This window comes from Megalobrama amblycephala, linkage group LG17, assembly GCF_018812025.1.
Source record: "Megalobrama amblycephala isolate DHTTF-2021 linkage group LG17, ASM1881202v1, whole genome shotgun sequence".
Classification (NCBI taxonomy): Eukaryota; Metazoa; Chordata; class Actinopteri; order Cypriniformes; family Xenocyprididae; genus Megalobrama; species Megalobrama amblycephala.
Window position 1 is genome coordinate 8,672,052 of NC_063060.1, and position 17,540 is coordinate 8,689,591.

At 35.8% G+C, this 17,540-nt stretch overlaps 1 protein-coding gene across 3 annotated transcripts; it reads right to left on the bottom strand.

Moving 5' to 3' along the window:
• Positions 1 to 469: 469 nt before the first annotated feature.
• Positions 470 to 16,879, bottom strand: map6d1 (MAP6 domain containing 1). 3 transcript variants are annotated; one of them, XM_048162561.1, is made up of 3 exons: positions 15,421 to 16,879; positions 13,219 to 13,388; positions 470 to 601 (listed from the first exon to the last, which is right to left on the bottom strand). In XM_048162561.1, the coding sequence occupies exons 1-3, from the start codon at positions 15,900 to 15,902 to the stop codon at positions 588 to 590; spliced, it is 666 nt and encodes a 221-aa protein (XP_048018518.1). In that variant the 5' UTR covers positions 15,903 to 16,879; the 3' UTR covers positions 470 to 587. The 3 variants fall into 3 exon arrangements, with proteins under 3 accessions (XP_048018518.1, XP_048018517.1, XP_048018516.1); XM_048162560.1 differs by having other exon boundaries at positions 13,166 to 13,370; positions 15,421 to 16,508; XM_048162559.1 differs by having other exon boundaries at positions 13,166 to 13,388; positions 15,421 to 16,371.
• Positions 16,880 to 17,540: the final 661 nt, after the last annotated feature.

Below are 17,540 nucleotides of genomic sequence, written 5' to 3' on the forward strand. Positions count from 1 at the left end.
CACCCCCAGACATTGAGTTACCAGATTACATTTTTCATTTAAACATTTCTAAATGTGCATATTCAATCGATTCATAAAACTATTAGGAAACATGCAGATATTCATTCAGCAGGAACAGGGCGAGCAGAATTTGAGGCCTGAAAACTTTCCCAGTCACACACACACACTCTTTCTCTCACTCTTAAACCTGACGTGTCTTACAAACATATCCTTCCAGTAGATGGTTGACATTTGAAGCATACATTATCTTGCATAGACTTTACATTGTGTAAGTTTCCAGCAAAACTCCTCTGGTTCTGTAATTTCTTCAGTGGAATGATTTAGAGAAGCCCGTTTTACTGATTTTGCTCTTCATTGAAACTGTCTCTATTCATCCTCAGGCATTTTCTTCCTCTGATTGTCCTAGTCTCGCAGAATAACTCCAGTTTCCCAACATTCAGGTGTCTCTTTAGACATTCCTTCTTTTTCGAAATGGTTTTCTCTTCTAGTGAAAGGCTGAATCAGACGTGAATGTGGGGAGCTTGATGGATCATATGTTGAAGATCCTGGATTTGCTTTGAAAGACGGCAGATGGATTTGGTGACAGTTTAGTCTTCGGCTCCTGTCACACATAAGAACATTTTTGTTAACATCAATGTGTTAAAAAATAAATAATAATAATATTAAAAATAATTGCATTTATTTGATAAATACATTAAAAACAGTAGTATTGATGAAATATTACCTTTCAAATGAACCATTTTCTGTTTTAATATATTTTAAAATGTAACTTATTACTGTGATAGAAAGGTTGAATTGTTTTTTGTATTTTTTTTTTTAAATGTGCTGCTTTTATAAATAAATTTAAAAGGGATAGTTCACCCAAAAATAAAAATTATCCCATGATTTACTCACCCTCAAGCCATCCTAGGTGTATATGACTATCTTCTTTCAGACGAACACAATCAGAGATATATTTAAAAATATCCTTAGTCCTCGAAGGTTTATATAATGGTTGTTAATGGTGGGGCCGCATTTTGAAGAAAAAAATAATGCATCTATCCATAAAAAAAAGAAATCCATATGGATCCAGAGGGTTAATAAAAGCCTTGTTAAGTGAAGCGATGCATTTTTGCAAGAAAAATATCCATATTTAAAACTAAATTCAAATAACTAGCTTCTAGCGGACGACCATACGCAGAATTTGGACGGAAGAGCAACCTTCAACCTGGACGCAATGACGAATGCGGAGGCGGAGAAGAGAGAGCAAAACAAAACACCGGTCACGAATTAGAAGGCTAATGTGTCCTAAACAGACGCGAGGCGATAAGATTCCAGAGACGAGCAAGTTTCACTGTCCACACTAGACGCGACACGAAAATGAGAAGCAATAAAATCAGTCAAAAACCACGGCTAATCAGAAGAGAATGTCGGTGGGCTCTCTCGGCAAGAGCACAGCAGACACAATGAAATGGGCAAGTACTTAGTAAACATTATTTAAAGTACATAACAGAATGACTGAACCAATCTTTGTCATAGAATACACTTGTTAGTTCCCATTGAGTTGACAGAACGTTCTTGTGCCCATTTATTTATTTTCAAGATCTGAGGTGAATTTGCCAGTGTTGTTTACATTACAGCTAAAAAGCTAGGAACACAGAACAATATTCAAACTCACATTAGACGCTTTTAACATTAAATAAAGCATATAAACAGTACCTGATATTATCATTGCCATTCTTTGTGTTGGTGTTTCAGCCGCGACGTCACGGAGAAATAGAAACCATTTCTAAAATAGAATTCGCGTGTCGCCGTCGCGGCTGGTTAGGATAAAAACTCAAATTAACTTGGAAAAGATACCTTTTATCGCTTGTCGCGGGACGTCTGGTTAGGACACTGTGTTAAACGAGAAATTTTAAAGGGGAATGTCGGCAGATTTCGATACTACATCCTGCGTCATACATCAAGCCACGGGTTACTCATTTGCGCAAGTCGGCTTGCGCATTCTGCGTACGGTCGCCCGCCGGAAGCTAGTTATTTGAATTTATAAAGTTTTAAATATGTATATTTCTCTTACCAAAAACACATCGATTTGCTTCAGAAGACCTTTAATAACCCCCTGGAGTTGTATGGATTACTTTTTTTTTTATGTATGGATGCATTATTTTTTACTTCAAAACACGCCCCCCCCTATTCACAACCATTATAAACATTGGAGGACTAAAGATATTTTTAAATATATCTCTGATTGTGTTCATCTGAAAGAAGATAGTCATATACACCTAGGATGGCTTGAGGGTGAGTAAATCATTGGATAATTTTCATTTTTGTGTGAAATATCACTTTAAATTCACAATTTTCATCTAAAATGTAAGTTGAAAAAGAACCAATCTCCTTCCACCCTGCCTCCATCTATTTTTGTCCTTTGTCTTGTTTTCTCTCTCTCTCTCTCAGATTGTTTCACTTTCTGGCTAGAGGACATCTAAGAAGAGTTTGCTATATGAGAAGCCAAGCAGTGAGGTGAAAATAAGATTTATCATCTACTAAATCTTTTTCTCTCACACACACTCTCACACTGTTAAGCGTTTCTAGAACTCGACACCCTCAGTCACACAGACTTAATAAAAGCAGCAGACACTGTTCATACCTCAGGTCTTCAGCTACCAACTAATGTTGAAAATGCTTTATGAATAAATAATGCTGCGTTCATGCCGTGCCGTAATTGTGTGCATACGATGGGCACTTTACTATCCCATGAGGCCACGGGAGAGGATTTATGAATGGCAGTGAAGCAACGCAACTGACGCTGGTAGGTCACATGACATGATAATGACAACATGGCAAATGTAGTATGTCCGGATTACATTCACACTCCACACATTCATACTATATAGAACATACTTTTTTAGTGGTCACAAAGTAAGTACTTACTCAAAATAAGTCACAGTAATAAAACCAACTCAAGAGAGTGCTATTTCGGACGCAGACAGAAAATAACATATCTACACGTACTTTCAAGTTCTAAAAGCATGCTTTTTACAGTTCAAAATAGTTATTTACAACATGGCGTTAAGACATCTTAATATTGTGCACAGTATGCAAATGTGTCCATTGAGACTGCCAAGACTTAAAAGGTAAAATAATTATTTCAGAAATGACAAGATATAATTACTTATATCAGTTTTTTTTCCCCAAAGAAATGAATATTTTATTCAGAAAAGACATTAAATTGGTCAAAAGTGAGATTTATAAAGATATTTATAATGTTTTAAAAGATTAGCATTTATTGAAAATGTCATCTATTCAAAGAATCCTAAAAAAAAAAAAAAAATCATGGTTTCAACAAAAATGTTAACTGTTTTCAGCATTGATATTAAGAAATGTTTCTTGAGCAGCAAATCAGCATTAGAATGATTTCTGAAGGATCATGTGACACTGAAGACTGGAGTAATGATGCTGAAAATTCAGTTTTGCACCACAGGTATAAATTACATTTTAAAATATATAGTATGCAGTAGGGCTGGGTAAAAAAAATATATCGATTTCTCGATTTTAATTGATTCTCATTTTTACGAACCGATATTGATTCTTATATCTCAAGAATCGATTAGTCTGTTTTCAGTTGATGAACGAGCAGAATATATAGCGCCTCCCATTCAATAAATCGTAATAATCTTTGTGCTTTGTTACGTTTGATATGAAGCAAAGTCTCAGATTTCAAATGATGTCCATCTTATTATGAGATTCAAAAAATAAACAGCCTACCGTTTTGGCGCTGTTTAATGTGACGTGACTTTAGCGCCTCAGTTAAAGAGAAGCGGCAGCACGAGCGTGTGTTAACATCCTCTCTTCCGTTTTAATACCAGTATGTTAAAATATACAGTACGTCTAAATATCTATATACAGTAAATCCGTATCATGTCTCGTGTAATAGCTCTATCAGTGTTTCAACCTCGAAAGACGTCAATAAAACAACTAGTAAACAATATGTCACGTAATGTTACATTTACCTCAGAAAACATATTCAGTGACCATAAACTCATTTGTCAGCTAGAAAAGTGTACCCTAGAAAGCAACATTCTGATAAATATAGCTATGCGCCATTACATATTCATTTAAATTTTTAAAGGTGCCCTAGAATCAAAAATTTAATTTACCTTGGCATAATTGAATAACAAGAGTTCAGTACATGGAAAAGACATACATTGAGTTTCAAACTCCATTGTTTCCTCCTTCTTATGTAAATCTCATTTGTTTAAAAGATCTCCGGAAAACAGGCGAATCTCAACATAACACCGACTGTTACGTAACAGTCGGGATCATTATGACCCCAATATTTGCATATGCCAGCCCATGTTCAAGGCATTACACAAGCCAGTATTAATGTCTGGAGCAGCACAGCCGAATCATCAGACTAGGTAAGCAAGCACAAACAATAGCGAAAAATGTCAGATGGAGCAATAATAACTGACATGATCCATGCTATCAGGATGTTTTTAGTAATAGTGAATTGTCTTTCTAAATGTTTTGTTAGCATGTTGCTAATGTACTGTTAAATGTGGTTAAAGTTACCATCGTTTCTTACTGTATTCACGGAGACAAGACTGTCGTTATTTTCATTATTAAACACTTGCAGTCTGTATAATTCATAAACACAACTTCATTCTTTATAAATCTCTCCAACAGTGTGTAATGTTAGCTTTAGTCCGTTAGCCACGGAGCACTATCAAACTCATTCAGAATCAAATGTAAACATCCAAATAAATACTATACTCACATGATCCGATGTATGCATGCAGCATGCATGACGAACATTTTGTAAAGATCCATTTGAGGATTATATTAGCTGTGTTAACTTTGTTTATGCACTGTTTTATAGTCGAGAGCTTTTATTATTTTTTTAATAAAAAAAAAAATCTATGGGGTATTTTGAGCTGAAACTTCACAGACACATTCAGGGGACACCTTAGACTTATATTACATCTTGTGAAAGAACGTTCTAGGGCACCATTAATGTTCTTGAATATTTAATGCATCTTTGAATAAGTCAGTTATTGACAGCTGCAATTTAAATGTTTATATTTAAAAAAAAAACTAATTGGAGTAGAAATATGATTATGTAATTCTAAACTTTATTTATAATAAAAACATTGAGTGTAATTTAAGTGTTTACATAAATAAATTAATTTAACCTTCAATATTATTATAGTAGTACCAACTGACTTACACGTGTAGTTTACAGCATTAGTTGATTGATTTTTTTCCTCTAGAAAATTTGCAATGTACTGTAACTGAAATACTACATCCAAAATAATCGATATCGAATTGAATCGAAATCAAATCAAAAGCATCTGAATAGTAATCGAGTCGTGAAAATAGAGTGTCAATAGAGTACCTCAGGGATGACATGTTTTTGTAGGCCAACCTGGAAGTTAGCGTTGCACGGGTTCCCTCGATCGAAAACCTATGCATTTTTCCCATAGACTTTTGGAAAATCGCAAAAAATAAGCTCTGTGTTTAACAAAGGGTTATGACACTTACACGTTTTGTCTATCAAGATAATCTTTACAAGTTAACACAACATTAATCATTTTGAAGCCTAAATAAAGTGGTCAGATATAAAAAGCTAACAGTAGGCTATAAACGGACTACAGCACACCATGGTCGCGGATCAACGTCACCACCACCAAACTTCCTCAAACTTTAATTTAAAATATGCTCGCTGATTATGATCTGCGCTGTGAATGAATACTTATCCACTTTTTCATGAGAAATGCTGTCCAAATGTCCTGTTTGTCATGATGACGTCTAAAGTCCCCGCCAAAGGAAGTAGTCCCTTTTAGCAATTTGTTAGCAACCGCCATTTTAAGGACCAAAAAAGGTTTAAAAAAAATCACAAGCGGGTTATAACTGGTGTGTTTTATGTCATAAATCAAAACATGAAAATATTTAGACGCTTGGTTAACCACAGACCTTATTTCAGGTGATTAAACCCATAGACTTCGAGGCAATGGAACCGGAAGTCCTAAAATGTTAACTCGCTTCCGGGTTTTGCCTACAAAAACACATCATCCCTGAGGTACTCTATACCCAGCCCTAGTATGCAGTATATAGTACAGTAATATTCCATTTTGAACATGGCCTTGTTCTCAGTCTGTCATATGACACGCGGACTGCTAACCTTCAGGGACAGAGTGCTGACATAGGAAAATTGAAGTCAACTTAAAAGCTTATATAATATGTTTAACTGTCATTTAAGGTTACATTACAGCTTACGAAACCCTGGGATTTATTCACTGTGAAATCTGCGCAGGTTTGATGTCTATAACCATGTTTCTCAAAGTCTTGCTCCTGGAACCCTGCACACTTTCAATCGTTTTATATAACACAGTCGATCCAACTCAACAGTTCATCAGCAGGGTGTGATCCATGACCTCATTTAGGGTACGTTTACATGACAACGATGTACTAAAAACTGAAACGTTTTTGCATTTTTCGCCTACAGATGACAACGTTTTCAAAATGATCCCCATTCACACGGATCAATCGCGGCGAAAACGACTAAAAATGCTGTATGCCAGGCCAGTAGTTGGCGATGTCGCTTTGTAAAGAAACACTACTGAACTCATAATACTTATGTCACTGTTTTCACAAATGCACATTTTTGTAGTTTACAAGGAGACGATAATGGTACTGTTTTCAAAAACCTGCACTTTAAAACCAGCTTTCAAATGTTTGCATTTTCTGGCCCCCAAAACGCTGTTATCGTGTAACTGAATGGTCAAAAAGCATAAAAGTTTTATGTTTTTCATTGAAATTGGTGTGGTGTAAATGGCCTCAGTGAGATGACTATAATGCAATTAATTATTTTAATAACAAACAGTATATGATTACATTTTCTTGATTTCATGGAGGTTGTAATAAACTATGGAAGCTTGTTTCATCCAGAGAATAAAAAATGAGGGTACGTTTACATGACAACGATGTACTAATAATGGAAAAGATTTCCCTTTGTGTTTTTTGTGTACAGACAGCAGTGTTGTCAAAGCAATTCCTGTTCACACAGATCTGCGAAAACGATTAAAAATACTGTATTATTCATACCAGGCCAGTAGATGGCGATGTCACTTTGTAAAGAAACTCTATGCGCCTATAGACTAAACATGTAATTCACATGTGCGTGACATCACCGTTTTCACAAACTCGTGTTTTTGTAGTTTACACGGAGACAATAACAGTACTTTATATTCAAAAACTTCCACTTTGCATCCCGTTTTCAAAAGTTTGCATTTACAGTCCCTCAAAATGTTGTTGTTGTGTTAATGAACAATAATGATAATGAAAAAGCATTTAATTTTTAGTTGAAAAAGGTGATTGCGACTTTTTTCTCGCAATTGCTACTTTATATCACAATTCTGAGAAAAAAAGTCAGAATTTTTTTCTCACAATTGCGAGGTTATATCCTGCTATTCTAACTTCTTTCTCAGAACTGAGATATAAACTTGCAATTGCGAGAAAAAAAATTCAGAATTGTGAGATAAAAAGTCAAAACTTTTTTTTATTCTGTGCCAGAAATAAGCTTCCATAATAAACTGGTGGTCTTGTAGAAAATTATTTTAAGAAGAATTAAAAGGTCCCGTTCTTCGTGATCCCATGTTTCAAACTTTAGTTAGTGTGTAATGTTGTTGTTAGAGTATAAATAAAATCTATAAAATTTTAAAGCTCAAAGTTCAATGCCAAGCGAGATATTCTATTTAACAGAAGTCGCCATGTCGTCGAAACGCTGTTATTTTCATCCCGCAGTCCAATCACCGAGTCTGATTCCGGCTCAAATTGATAGGGTAAAATTAAAGACATGTTTACAATAACACTGAGCGCGTGCATCTCCACGTTATGGTAAGAGGCGTGACCTTTCCGGGCAAGGAGCGCTAAGCTGCTGTCGAATCACAACACAGGAACCGCTGGCACAATCAGAACTCGTTACGTATTTCTGAAGGAGGGACTTCATAGAACAAGGAAGTCATCAGCCCGTTTTTATGACAGTGGAAACAGCGGTATACAGATAAGTAAATTATGTGAAAAATACTGTTTTTTTTACACGCGAAACATGAACACATGTTATATTGCACACTATAAACACAATCAAAGCTTCAAAAAACCACGAAAAACGGGACCTTTAAGAATGATCATCTGGTTTTGTCTCTCAAATAAGTGTTTAAGAACATTGGACGGTCAGTCTGCCTTTTACAATTAAAGTTTTTTAGCTTAAAGGTGCCCAAGAATGCTTTTTCACAAGATGTAATATAAGTCTAAGGTGTCCCCTAAATGTGTCTGTGAAGTTTCAGCTCAAAATACCCCATAGATTTTTTTAAATTAATTTTTTTAACTGCCTATTTTGGGGCATCATTAACAATGCACTGATTTACACTCGGCGCAGCCCCCTTAAATCGCGTGCTCCCTGCCACACGAGCTGTCGACTATATTACAGCGCATTTACAAAGTTCACACAGCTAATATAACCCTCAAATGGATCTTTACAAGATGTTCGTCATACATGCTGTATACATGCTTCGAATTATGTGAGTAAAGTATTTATTTGGATGTTAACGTTTTATTCTGAGTGAATTTGAGGCTGTACTCCGTGGCTAACGGCTAATGCTACACTGTTGGAGAGATTTATAAAGAATGAAGTTGTGTTTATGCATCATTACAGACTGCAAGTGTTTAAAAAATGAAAATAGCGACGGCTCTCTTGTCTCCGTGAATACAGTAAGAAACGATGGTAACTTTAACCTCATTTAACAGTACATTAGCAACATTCTAACTAAACATTTAGAAAGACAATTTACAAATATCAGTAAAAATATGATGTTATCATGGATCATGTCAGTTATTATTGCTCCATCTGCCATTTTTCGCTGTTGTTCTTGCTTACCTAGTCTGATGATTCGGCTGTGTGCAGCTCCAGACGTTAATACTGGCTTGTGTAATCCCTTGAACATGGGCTGGCATTATGCAAATATTGGGGGCGTACACCCCGACTGTTACGTAACAGTCGGTGTTATGTTGAGATTCGCCTGTTCTTCGGAGGTCGTTTAAACAAATGAGATTTATATAAGGAGGAGGAAACAATGGTGTTTGAGAATCACTGTATGTCATTTCCATGTACTGAACTCTTGTTATTTAACTATGCCAAGGTAAATTCAATTTTTGAATCTAGGCACCTTTAAAAGCTAAAAAAGGAATATGTTAGCCTTAAGGTTACGAATAAGCTGGTGTGTTCCAAAACAATGACAAAATTCGCATTTAGGAGATATAAGCAGATTACAGTCTCTCACTTCTGCTAAAATGGATCACGGATTTTCATGACATCACATCGCACTTCAGTCTCTCGTCAAATCTTTGGTCCAATAAAATGCTCTCTAGAATCTGAAGTCCCGCCTCCTCCTACACTCTTACACACGCTGAAATCGGTCATTTGCTCACACATTTATTAGTTTCTACACAATATATCGCCCTTTATTCCCGTTTCAGTTGAAATTACGTCAACACATTGAATAATGCTGTGCGTTCCAACACTCTTCAGAGGGCCTTTAAATTAGATGCATCATCTGGAGGGAGATTGGGAGGGCAGGATGAGCTGTGTATGAGTTAAACCCTTGGGATGGCTAAAATAATGCCAGCTGGCTCAGTCACGCAAAGTCTCCAGTGAATTAGACTCTAACAGTACAGTTACACACACCTAACCCACAAAATGTAAGCATATCAGCCTCATGGACATACAAATGAAAAAAACTTTATAAAAAACAATATAGAAGAAAGAAAGGTCCCTCTGATATGATTTGAAAGAGACCACAAGCCTACTACATAGTATGCCAAAAGCCGCATGTTCAACATTATCAGGGTTCTCGCAATCGTATGTGTTAAAATCTCTCGTGAAGATCCAACTACAGTGGGGAGGGATATGAGACTGTACAATCATCATAAAAAAATACATCAGACTAGTGGATCTATATGACAGCCTGACAAATAGAGCAGTGCAGAGGTTATGACGGGAAAAGTTACAACTCAATAACAGAGCCATTTAAACCTGACACCAGGAGCACAATTACATCACCCACCACAAATGATCACAGATCTGCCTCAGACTCCTGGCATTGGGTGCTTCTTTTCTCACTGGTCATGCATGAGGTATGACAGCATGCATGGGTTATCCAGAGAGTACGGACTAAATGAACCCTAATTAGTGCATACTTTACTGCAGAGGTCTTCAATCCTGCTCGTTTGGTGGACAGTGGGTCTCCAGGAGCAGGGTTAAAGAGCTCTGCTTTACTGACTGATGTGCAAAAGCTTCAGCAGTTTCACAGTTAGTTTGGATTATTATCGACAGGTAGCACTCAGACTAGATTCACATAACGGGACAGAGGAGCGGGTCACTGGTTACATAACCCCAGTGAATCAGTGCTAGTCGATACAGAGAAAATGACATTTACCAGATCAGCCCCAAAGACTGTGACCTAAAACTCTCATTTGTCCCAGAAAGGGTCAGTGTTAAATAACCAATGTCATTTGATTGCATATTAGGCTTGATTTCATAGGTGAACCCAAAAGGTTATGCAAATAAATATCTCTGCTTATATAATTGTGGGTTAAATACAATTTAAACTCTGGCATGCTGATGAGGAGTACCACAGAAAGTCATTTTGACTTGTCAAAATGTTACGGTAACTAATGACGTCAGTAAGTTCATCTACCTAGAAAGTACCTTGAAGTAAACCCACTTCAAAAGGATGATTTGTCAACTTTACAGCTCAAATATCAAACATGAATAATTCATGCAAATGCTTTCACAACTATAAAATTGTGCATATTTCTGCTGAAACTGTCCTGTACTTTTGCCCTGTAGGCTTCTATTTCATGTTTATTAATGTTAGAATTTTAGGAGTATAAAAATGTATTCAGTTTCAGTCTGTTCCTCACATAATCATATTTATAAATAATAAAACAATATTTAATTTTTATTTAAATATTTTGTATGTATATTATCTGTTTTAATATTTTACTTAAATTGTTTATTTTATGCTATTTTAGTGGCCTTTATTTTGTACATTACAAATATTAAACATTTCTGTCCATATAATTATTATTATCAGTAAATGTAGTAGTAATTAATTTCTGCATTAGTGCTTTGTTGTTGTAATATACTACTTTTATATGACTATATTCTAAGTTATTATTATATTCTATAGTGTTATATATTGACCTATACACTACCATTCAAAAGTTTGGGAATGGCAAGTTTTTTTTAATTTTTTTGAAAGAAGTCTCTTATGCTTGCCAAGGCTACATTTAATTGATCATAAATGCAGTAAAAACAGTAATATTGTGAAATATTATTACTATTTAAAATAGCTGTTTTCTAATTGAATATATTTTAAAATGTAATTTATTCCTGTGATCAAAGCTGATTTTTCAGCATCATTACTCCAGTCTTCAGTGTCACATGATCCTTCAGAGTCACATGATCCTTCAGAAATCAATCTAATATACTGATTTGATGCTTGAGAAACATTTCTTATTATTATCGATGTTGGCAGTTGTGCTGCTTCATATTTTTGTGGAAACAGTGATATTTTTTCTCAGGATTCTTTGATGAATAGAAAGTTCAAAAGAACAGCATTTATTTAATGTCCTTTCTAATTAAAGTATTAATTTCTTAAAATATATACAGTATATATAGAATAATGTGTGTGTGTGTGTGTGTGTGTGTGTGTGTGTGTGTACGTATATATATATATATATATATATATATATATATATATATATATATATATGCATCATTTACTGTTATTACTAAAGTATATATATATATAGTGTATACAGTGTCCTCCACAAATATTGGCACCCTTAGTAAATATGAGCAAAGGCGGCTGTGAAAATAAATCTGCATTGTTTATCTTTTTGATCTTTCATTCAAAAAATTCACAAAATTCTAACCTTTCATTTAAGTAAAACAATTGAAAATGGGTGGAAAAGCTCATTATGAAATAAATGTTTTTCTCTTGTTCATGTTGGCCACAATTATTGGCACCCAATTATTGCAATGTCCTTTTGCCAAGATAACAGCTCTGAGTCTTCTTCTATAATGCCTGATGAGTTTGGAGAACACTTGAGGAGAGATCAGAGACCATTCCTCCATACAGAATCTCTCCAGATCCTTCAGATTCCAGCTCCATGTTGGTGCTTCTTCTCTTCAGTTCACTCCACTCATTTTCTTTAGGGTTCAGGTCAACTAATTTCTGCAATTCTCCAGCTGTGATCCTTGAAGAGTCTTTGGCCACTCAAACTTTCCTCCTCAATGCGCATTAGGATGACTTAGACACACGTCCTCTTCCAGGCACATTTGTAACATCTTTAGTTGATTGAAACTTCTTAATTATTTCCCTGATGGTGGAAATAGGGATTTTCAATGCGTTAGCTTTTTTCTTATACCCATTTTCTATTTTGTGAAGCTCAACGATCTTTTGCTGCACATCAGAACTATATTATTTGTTTTTTCTCATTGTGATGAATGATTAAGGGGATTTGGCCTTTGTGTTTACACATATTTGTACTCCTGTGGAACAGGAAGTCATGGCTGCTCAATTTCATGCTCCTAGTCACCCTGGTGTGCTAAAAAATGTAAATGTGAATGGGAATATACTTCAGAGATATTTTACTCAGAAGAATTTCTAGGGATGCCAATAATTGTGGCAAACGTGTATTGGAGAAAAACATTTATTTCATAATGAGCTCCCCCCCCCCCCGTTCAATTCTTTTCCTTCAATGAAAGGTTAGAATTTTGTGAATTTTTTTGAATGAAAGATCAAAAAGATAAACAATGCAGATTTTTTTTCACAGCCGCCTTTGCTCATATTTACTATATATATATATAACTCTATAGTAAGTACATGTAGTTAATTAATATTACTCAGTACTTATTTGAGCAAGTACAATGTTACTACTTCACCTTAAAATAAAGTGACATAGTTAAAATACCCTATGAAAGTATCCACTTCATTCTCATTCTGCTGAGCATGGTTTGAAATTTTGCACTTTTGTTGATCTTTCTGTCACATCAGCGCTCTGTCAGATTTGTTCTCCTTCTCTTCTCCTTACGTCTCCTCAGATCTGTCGTCACACTCACCTCTGGTTTCATGCTGATGTCTGGCCTGTGTGTGTGTGCTTTCTCTGACAGACCGTGTGTGCTGGTCTCCGGAACGATGTCCATGTGTCTGTGTGCATCTGGGCTGAAGGCGGCCTGGTAGCTGGTCTCCGGCGGGGGCTCGTCAGCACCTGTACCCAGGAACGTGGGCCGTTTGTGGGCAGGCTTTTGCGGCCGGGCTCCAGACCAAGGCTGGTACTCCTGTCTGATTCCAGAGAAAGATAAAAATGTATCAGACAGAGAGAGAGAGAAAAAGACAGATAGGGAGCACTGAGGAGCTGCAGATAAGAGCAGCAGATGACGGGCTGAGTTAAAATCAAGCTGCAAAATGAGAGCAACAGGTGCCCTCCATCAGTGCTGGGGGTAATGCATTACAAGTAATGGAAGTTATGTAATCAGATTACTTTTTCAAGTAACTAGTAAAGTAATGCATTACTTTAAAATTTACAACAAAATATCTGGATTATTTTTTCAAACATTTTTTCAGAAGTTTGTTTTCCCATAGACTGACACCTCTCTTGTCAAGAGAAATTAGGAGTAAGGTCAGAGATGTGTGCGTTGTGTGAATATGATGTTATTGTAATTCTAGACTAAATGTGAACATGCATTTACTCATATCACGTGCACAAAAACAGTATTCCTCGAAATATTGAGTATTCCTCGAAATGCAAACTCAAATTACGCAAACCTACAATAATTAAATATGTTAGATTACAAAAATATACTTTATGCAGCATATTTAATCTCATTTTATAAAGCAATGTATTTGCTGCTGACCTTCGATTATCAAAATCAACCATACTAATAAGCTAGTTAAACATCACATTTGTTTCATTTTTTTTGTTTTGTTTTTATTGCTTAAGTAAGAGTGTTGAACTTTCTTCTCCTGTATCCTATTCTTCTGCAATCCAGAATGGCAGCACAGATGTAAGCTTTGTTTGAGCTGCGCCCTCTACTGTACAGGTGTCAATTTGCATTTCCTTCAGCCTGAGGCTTATTCGTTTCACTTTTGGTGTGAAAGGGCCTTTAAATTTGCCAAAAATATAACTTTTCTTTTTATTATTAACAGCAAGCAAGAAAACAACAAGCAAGCCCAACCCAGATGAGAAAAAGTAACGCAAACGTAACGCGTTACTTTACATAAGTAACTCAGTAACACAATTAAATACATTTTTAGGGAGTAACGCAATATTGTAATGCATTACTTTTGAAAGTAACTTTCCCCAACACTGCCCACCATAGATTTACTTCAGCATAACCTATATTAAAAATCATTCTCACTATCCGTATTAGAAGAGAAATGAAATCTGCAGATTCTATAAAAGGTTTGGGTGAATAATGACTGGAAGTAAAGGTTTCATATGTTCATCACAGCACATTCACAATCACATCCTTTAGAAACCAAAGGCTGATGAAGTACATAAATCATTCTGTTCTCATCAGATAAACTCTCTATGCAATTATTTTAGCTTCATTCCTTTTTTTCACGAGCCGTCAAATGAAATATGCATGACAGTGACCACACTGTCTGAAAATCACTGCAATGCACAACCGTTACAACCACATCAGTCCCGTTACAGCACCACAGCAAACTATCTTCAAAGAAACGACACTTTCCTCCGCACAACCGTTGAGAACGAAAGCTATCAGGCAAACATATTTTATTTTTGTACACTATAAGTGGGTATTTTTGTTTTGTTTCAAAAGCTCAGTTCTAGTGTAGCCTACATTAACATTTTATCTGTCTTACAAAATAAAAATAAATAACAGTAGGCTAAGTGTTATTATTATTACATTTTATTTTAGTGTCGTATATATTTGGTGCATAGCCTAATAATAGAGAAAATTATTATTATTATTATGGATGTTTTGTCTGTGATTTTTTTTACTCACTACATATGCTAAAAAAATAGAAAAATTATAAATTCATCCATATATTATTACAGGGAATTTTTGTCTTTGTTAAATATTTTTACTCGCTAAATAGGCTAAAATCAAATGAAATATAAATGATTAAGATTTAAGAAATTCATATATTATTATAGAGATTTTTTTTCTACGTAATATGTTTTTACTCGCTATGTAGGCTAAGCTAAAATAAAATAAAAATAAAAAATCCTATAGTCACGAGCATTACTCATGACTATGATAACTAACTGTTGAGAGTCTGCTGCGGTCAATAAGAGGTGCTGAAGAACAGCTCCCATGAGGAGCCATAGCATGAACATCATCAGTACCTGTATGAGCTGATCTGATCTCCTCCTCTCTGCCTGCCGCTCCGCTCCTGTCTGTCCGCCCGCGGTTGACTCGTGCCGTTAGAGTAACCGTTCACCGGGCTGTCCGTTAAAGTGCCGCCTTTCCCTCCGTTACTAATCCAGGGAAAGTTATCCTTCTTCGGGATGGGCCAGGGTTTGTAATCCTGTTTATACTGGGTGACGCTCGGGAAAGGCACACCCGGGGGATGGTAGTCCTCGCGGGGTTTATAACTCGTTTCGGTCCGTCCCCGATGCGACCGCCGGACTCCAGCAGCGTGTTCCGGCGTTACGAAGTCGACGCTTGGTGCCGGTTCCGTGGAAACGAGTTTGGTGACGGATCTCACCTCCTGCTCCGCGATGTCCGAGTAGTTCTGAATCGTTAGCGGAACCGACAAATCCGATTTATCGAACTGGTTCCAGAACCGAGCCAAGCAACAGACTCTGCTGATGCACGGCCAAGCCATTGCTATTAAATAAACCAAAACAAAAAGCAAAATAAAAAGAAAGAAAACACAGTAAAAATGCGATGAAGTGCTCGGTTACATGAAGGAATGTGAGAGCGTGCCCGTTCCTCGAGAAGTGCGCGAGACCGCTCGGTGTCGGGACATTGTCATTGCACATTCATCTCACGTGATTTGCAGTTGATGCAGAAAAAATAATAATCCATAAAGATCCGAGTCGGTGACCCGTGAGCACCTCACTGCTGTTTTCCCTGACAGAGCTCAACTTAATGCTCTAAAACCCTCTTTTAATCAAAACCTAGTGCGCGTCTTACCTAGAGGGATTTTCTGGGCACCATCGGCGCGTGCAGCTGACTCAGATCGCAACTGATGTCCAAAAATGCTGTCTACACTAACTAAAAGTAGGGTACTATCTTTTTGTTTTGTTTCTTTCTGGATATATACCATAACATTTTCTGAAGTAGGCATGTATCATCTGCAACGTTAATTAGTTTGGTTATAAAAATCAAATTTAAAAATAATAACCTGCAGGGAACGTTCTGGGAACGTTCTCTTTAGGTTGCAAAAAAGAACCAATAGATAACGTTTTGGTTAGAAAACCAACCAAAAAACACATTTAAAAGTCATTTAAGTATTCAAATTTTAGATGTTGACTAAGATCCTTCTATTATCTATTGAATCCCACAATAATATTTGAAATATCAGTAAGCTTAATATATATAACATCGTCATTTATTGGGGACTTTCAATTGGGAGGTGGCTGTCCTGAACCCTAACCCCTAAATTTCAACTAATGAAAATGATATTGAAATAATTTTTTGCATTTTTTTCCCATTGTTGTTTTTAAAAATATTTTATCATATTTTATATTAAATCATGAAACTTTATGTAAAAAAAACATGTCCCGCATTGTCATGTCACGGAAACACTATATGATTTAGTCCATTGGCTGATACTGATTTTAACCACACTTCTACATTTTTGATAAGGAAATATTCCTGTCTCTCTCTCTCTCTCTCTCTCTCTCTCATAGCCTCTGTTTCACAGTAGATAGATACCATCATTTTGAGTTAAATGTGTTCAAAAGTCTGAAAATCTGTGTGTAACTTTAAGGAACATCACTACCAAACACCTTTTTTTCTGCAATTAAGCAAACTTTTTTGGGTGTTATTCCAAAAGATTTAGTTTTTATGTGTACAACCATTCAGAACTGTGCTAGCTAACCATGTGCTGATTAGCATCTTTGATCTAGGCTCAAAAGTATCTAAAAATGTCATTACCGAAACCTCACCACATGTTTCGTTACTGACATCTTTGTTTTGGTAGTGACAAAAGGGAACACATAATCATTTATTTGGGGTAAATAAACAAAATTTTAGTAGTTATGCAAATCATTACAATTTTAGCATGTTTTATTGTGCAAATCATTAGTGTTTTAGTGAGTTAAAATTCTGTAATTTGATGGTTATCAAAACATTACTGTCACTACCGTAAATGTGCAGTCACGACCGAAACATAGGATGTTCTGTCATAAATAAAGTATATTCAATTATCAACTAAGATGTTATGATAGTGTTTATGATAGTGTCAATGTATATTCAAACTAATGAATCCTTAACTTTAAATCAGTATGATAAACTT

What these genes read in the sequence shown, in the direction of transcription:
- map6d1 (XM_048162559.1), bottom strand. Translation starts at nt 15,902, where the DNA reads ATGGCTTGGCCGTGCATCAGCAGAGTCTGTTGCTTGGCTCGGTTCTGG. An exon ending in GATCAGATCAGCTCATACAG is followed by an intron (nt 13,389 to 15,420) that starts GTACTGATGATG and finishes CTCTGGAATCAG; the next exon opens with ACAGGAGTACCAGCCTTGGT. An exon ending in ACATCAGCATGAAACCAGAG is followed by an intron (nt 602 to 13,165) that starts GTGAGTGTGACG and finishes TATGTGTGACAG; the next exon opens with GAGCCGAAGACTAAACTGTC.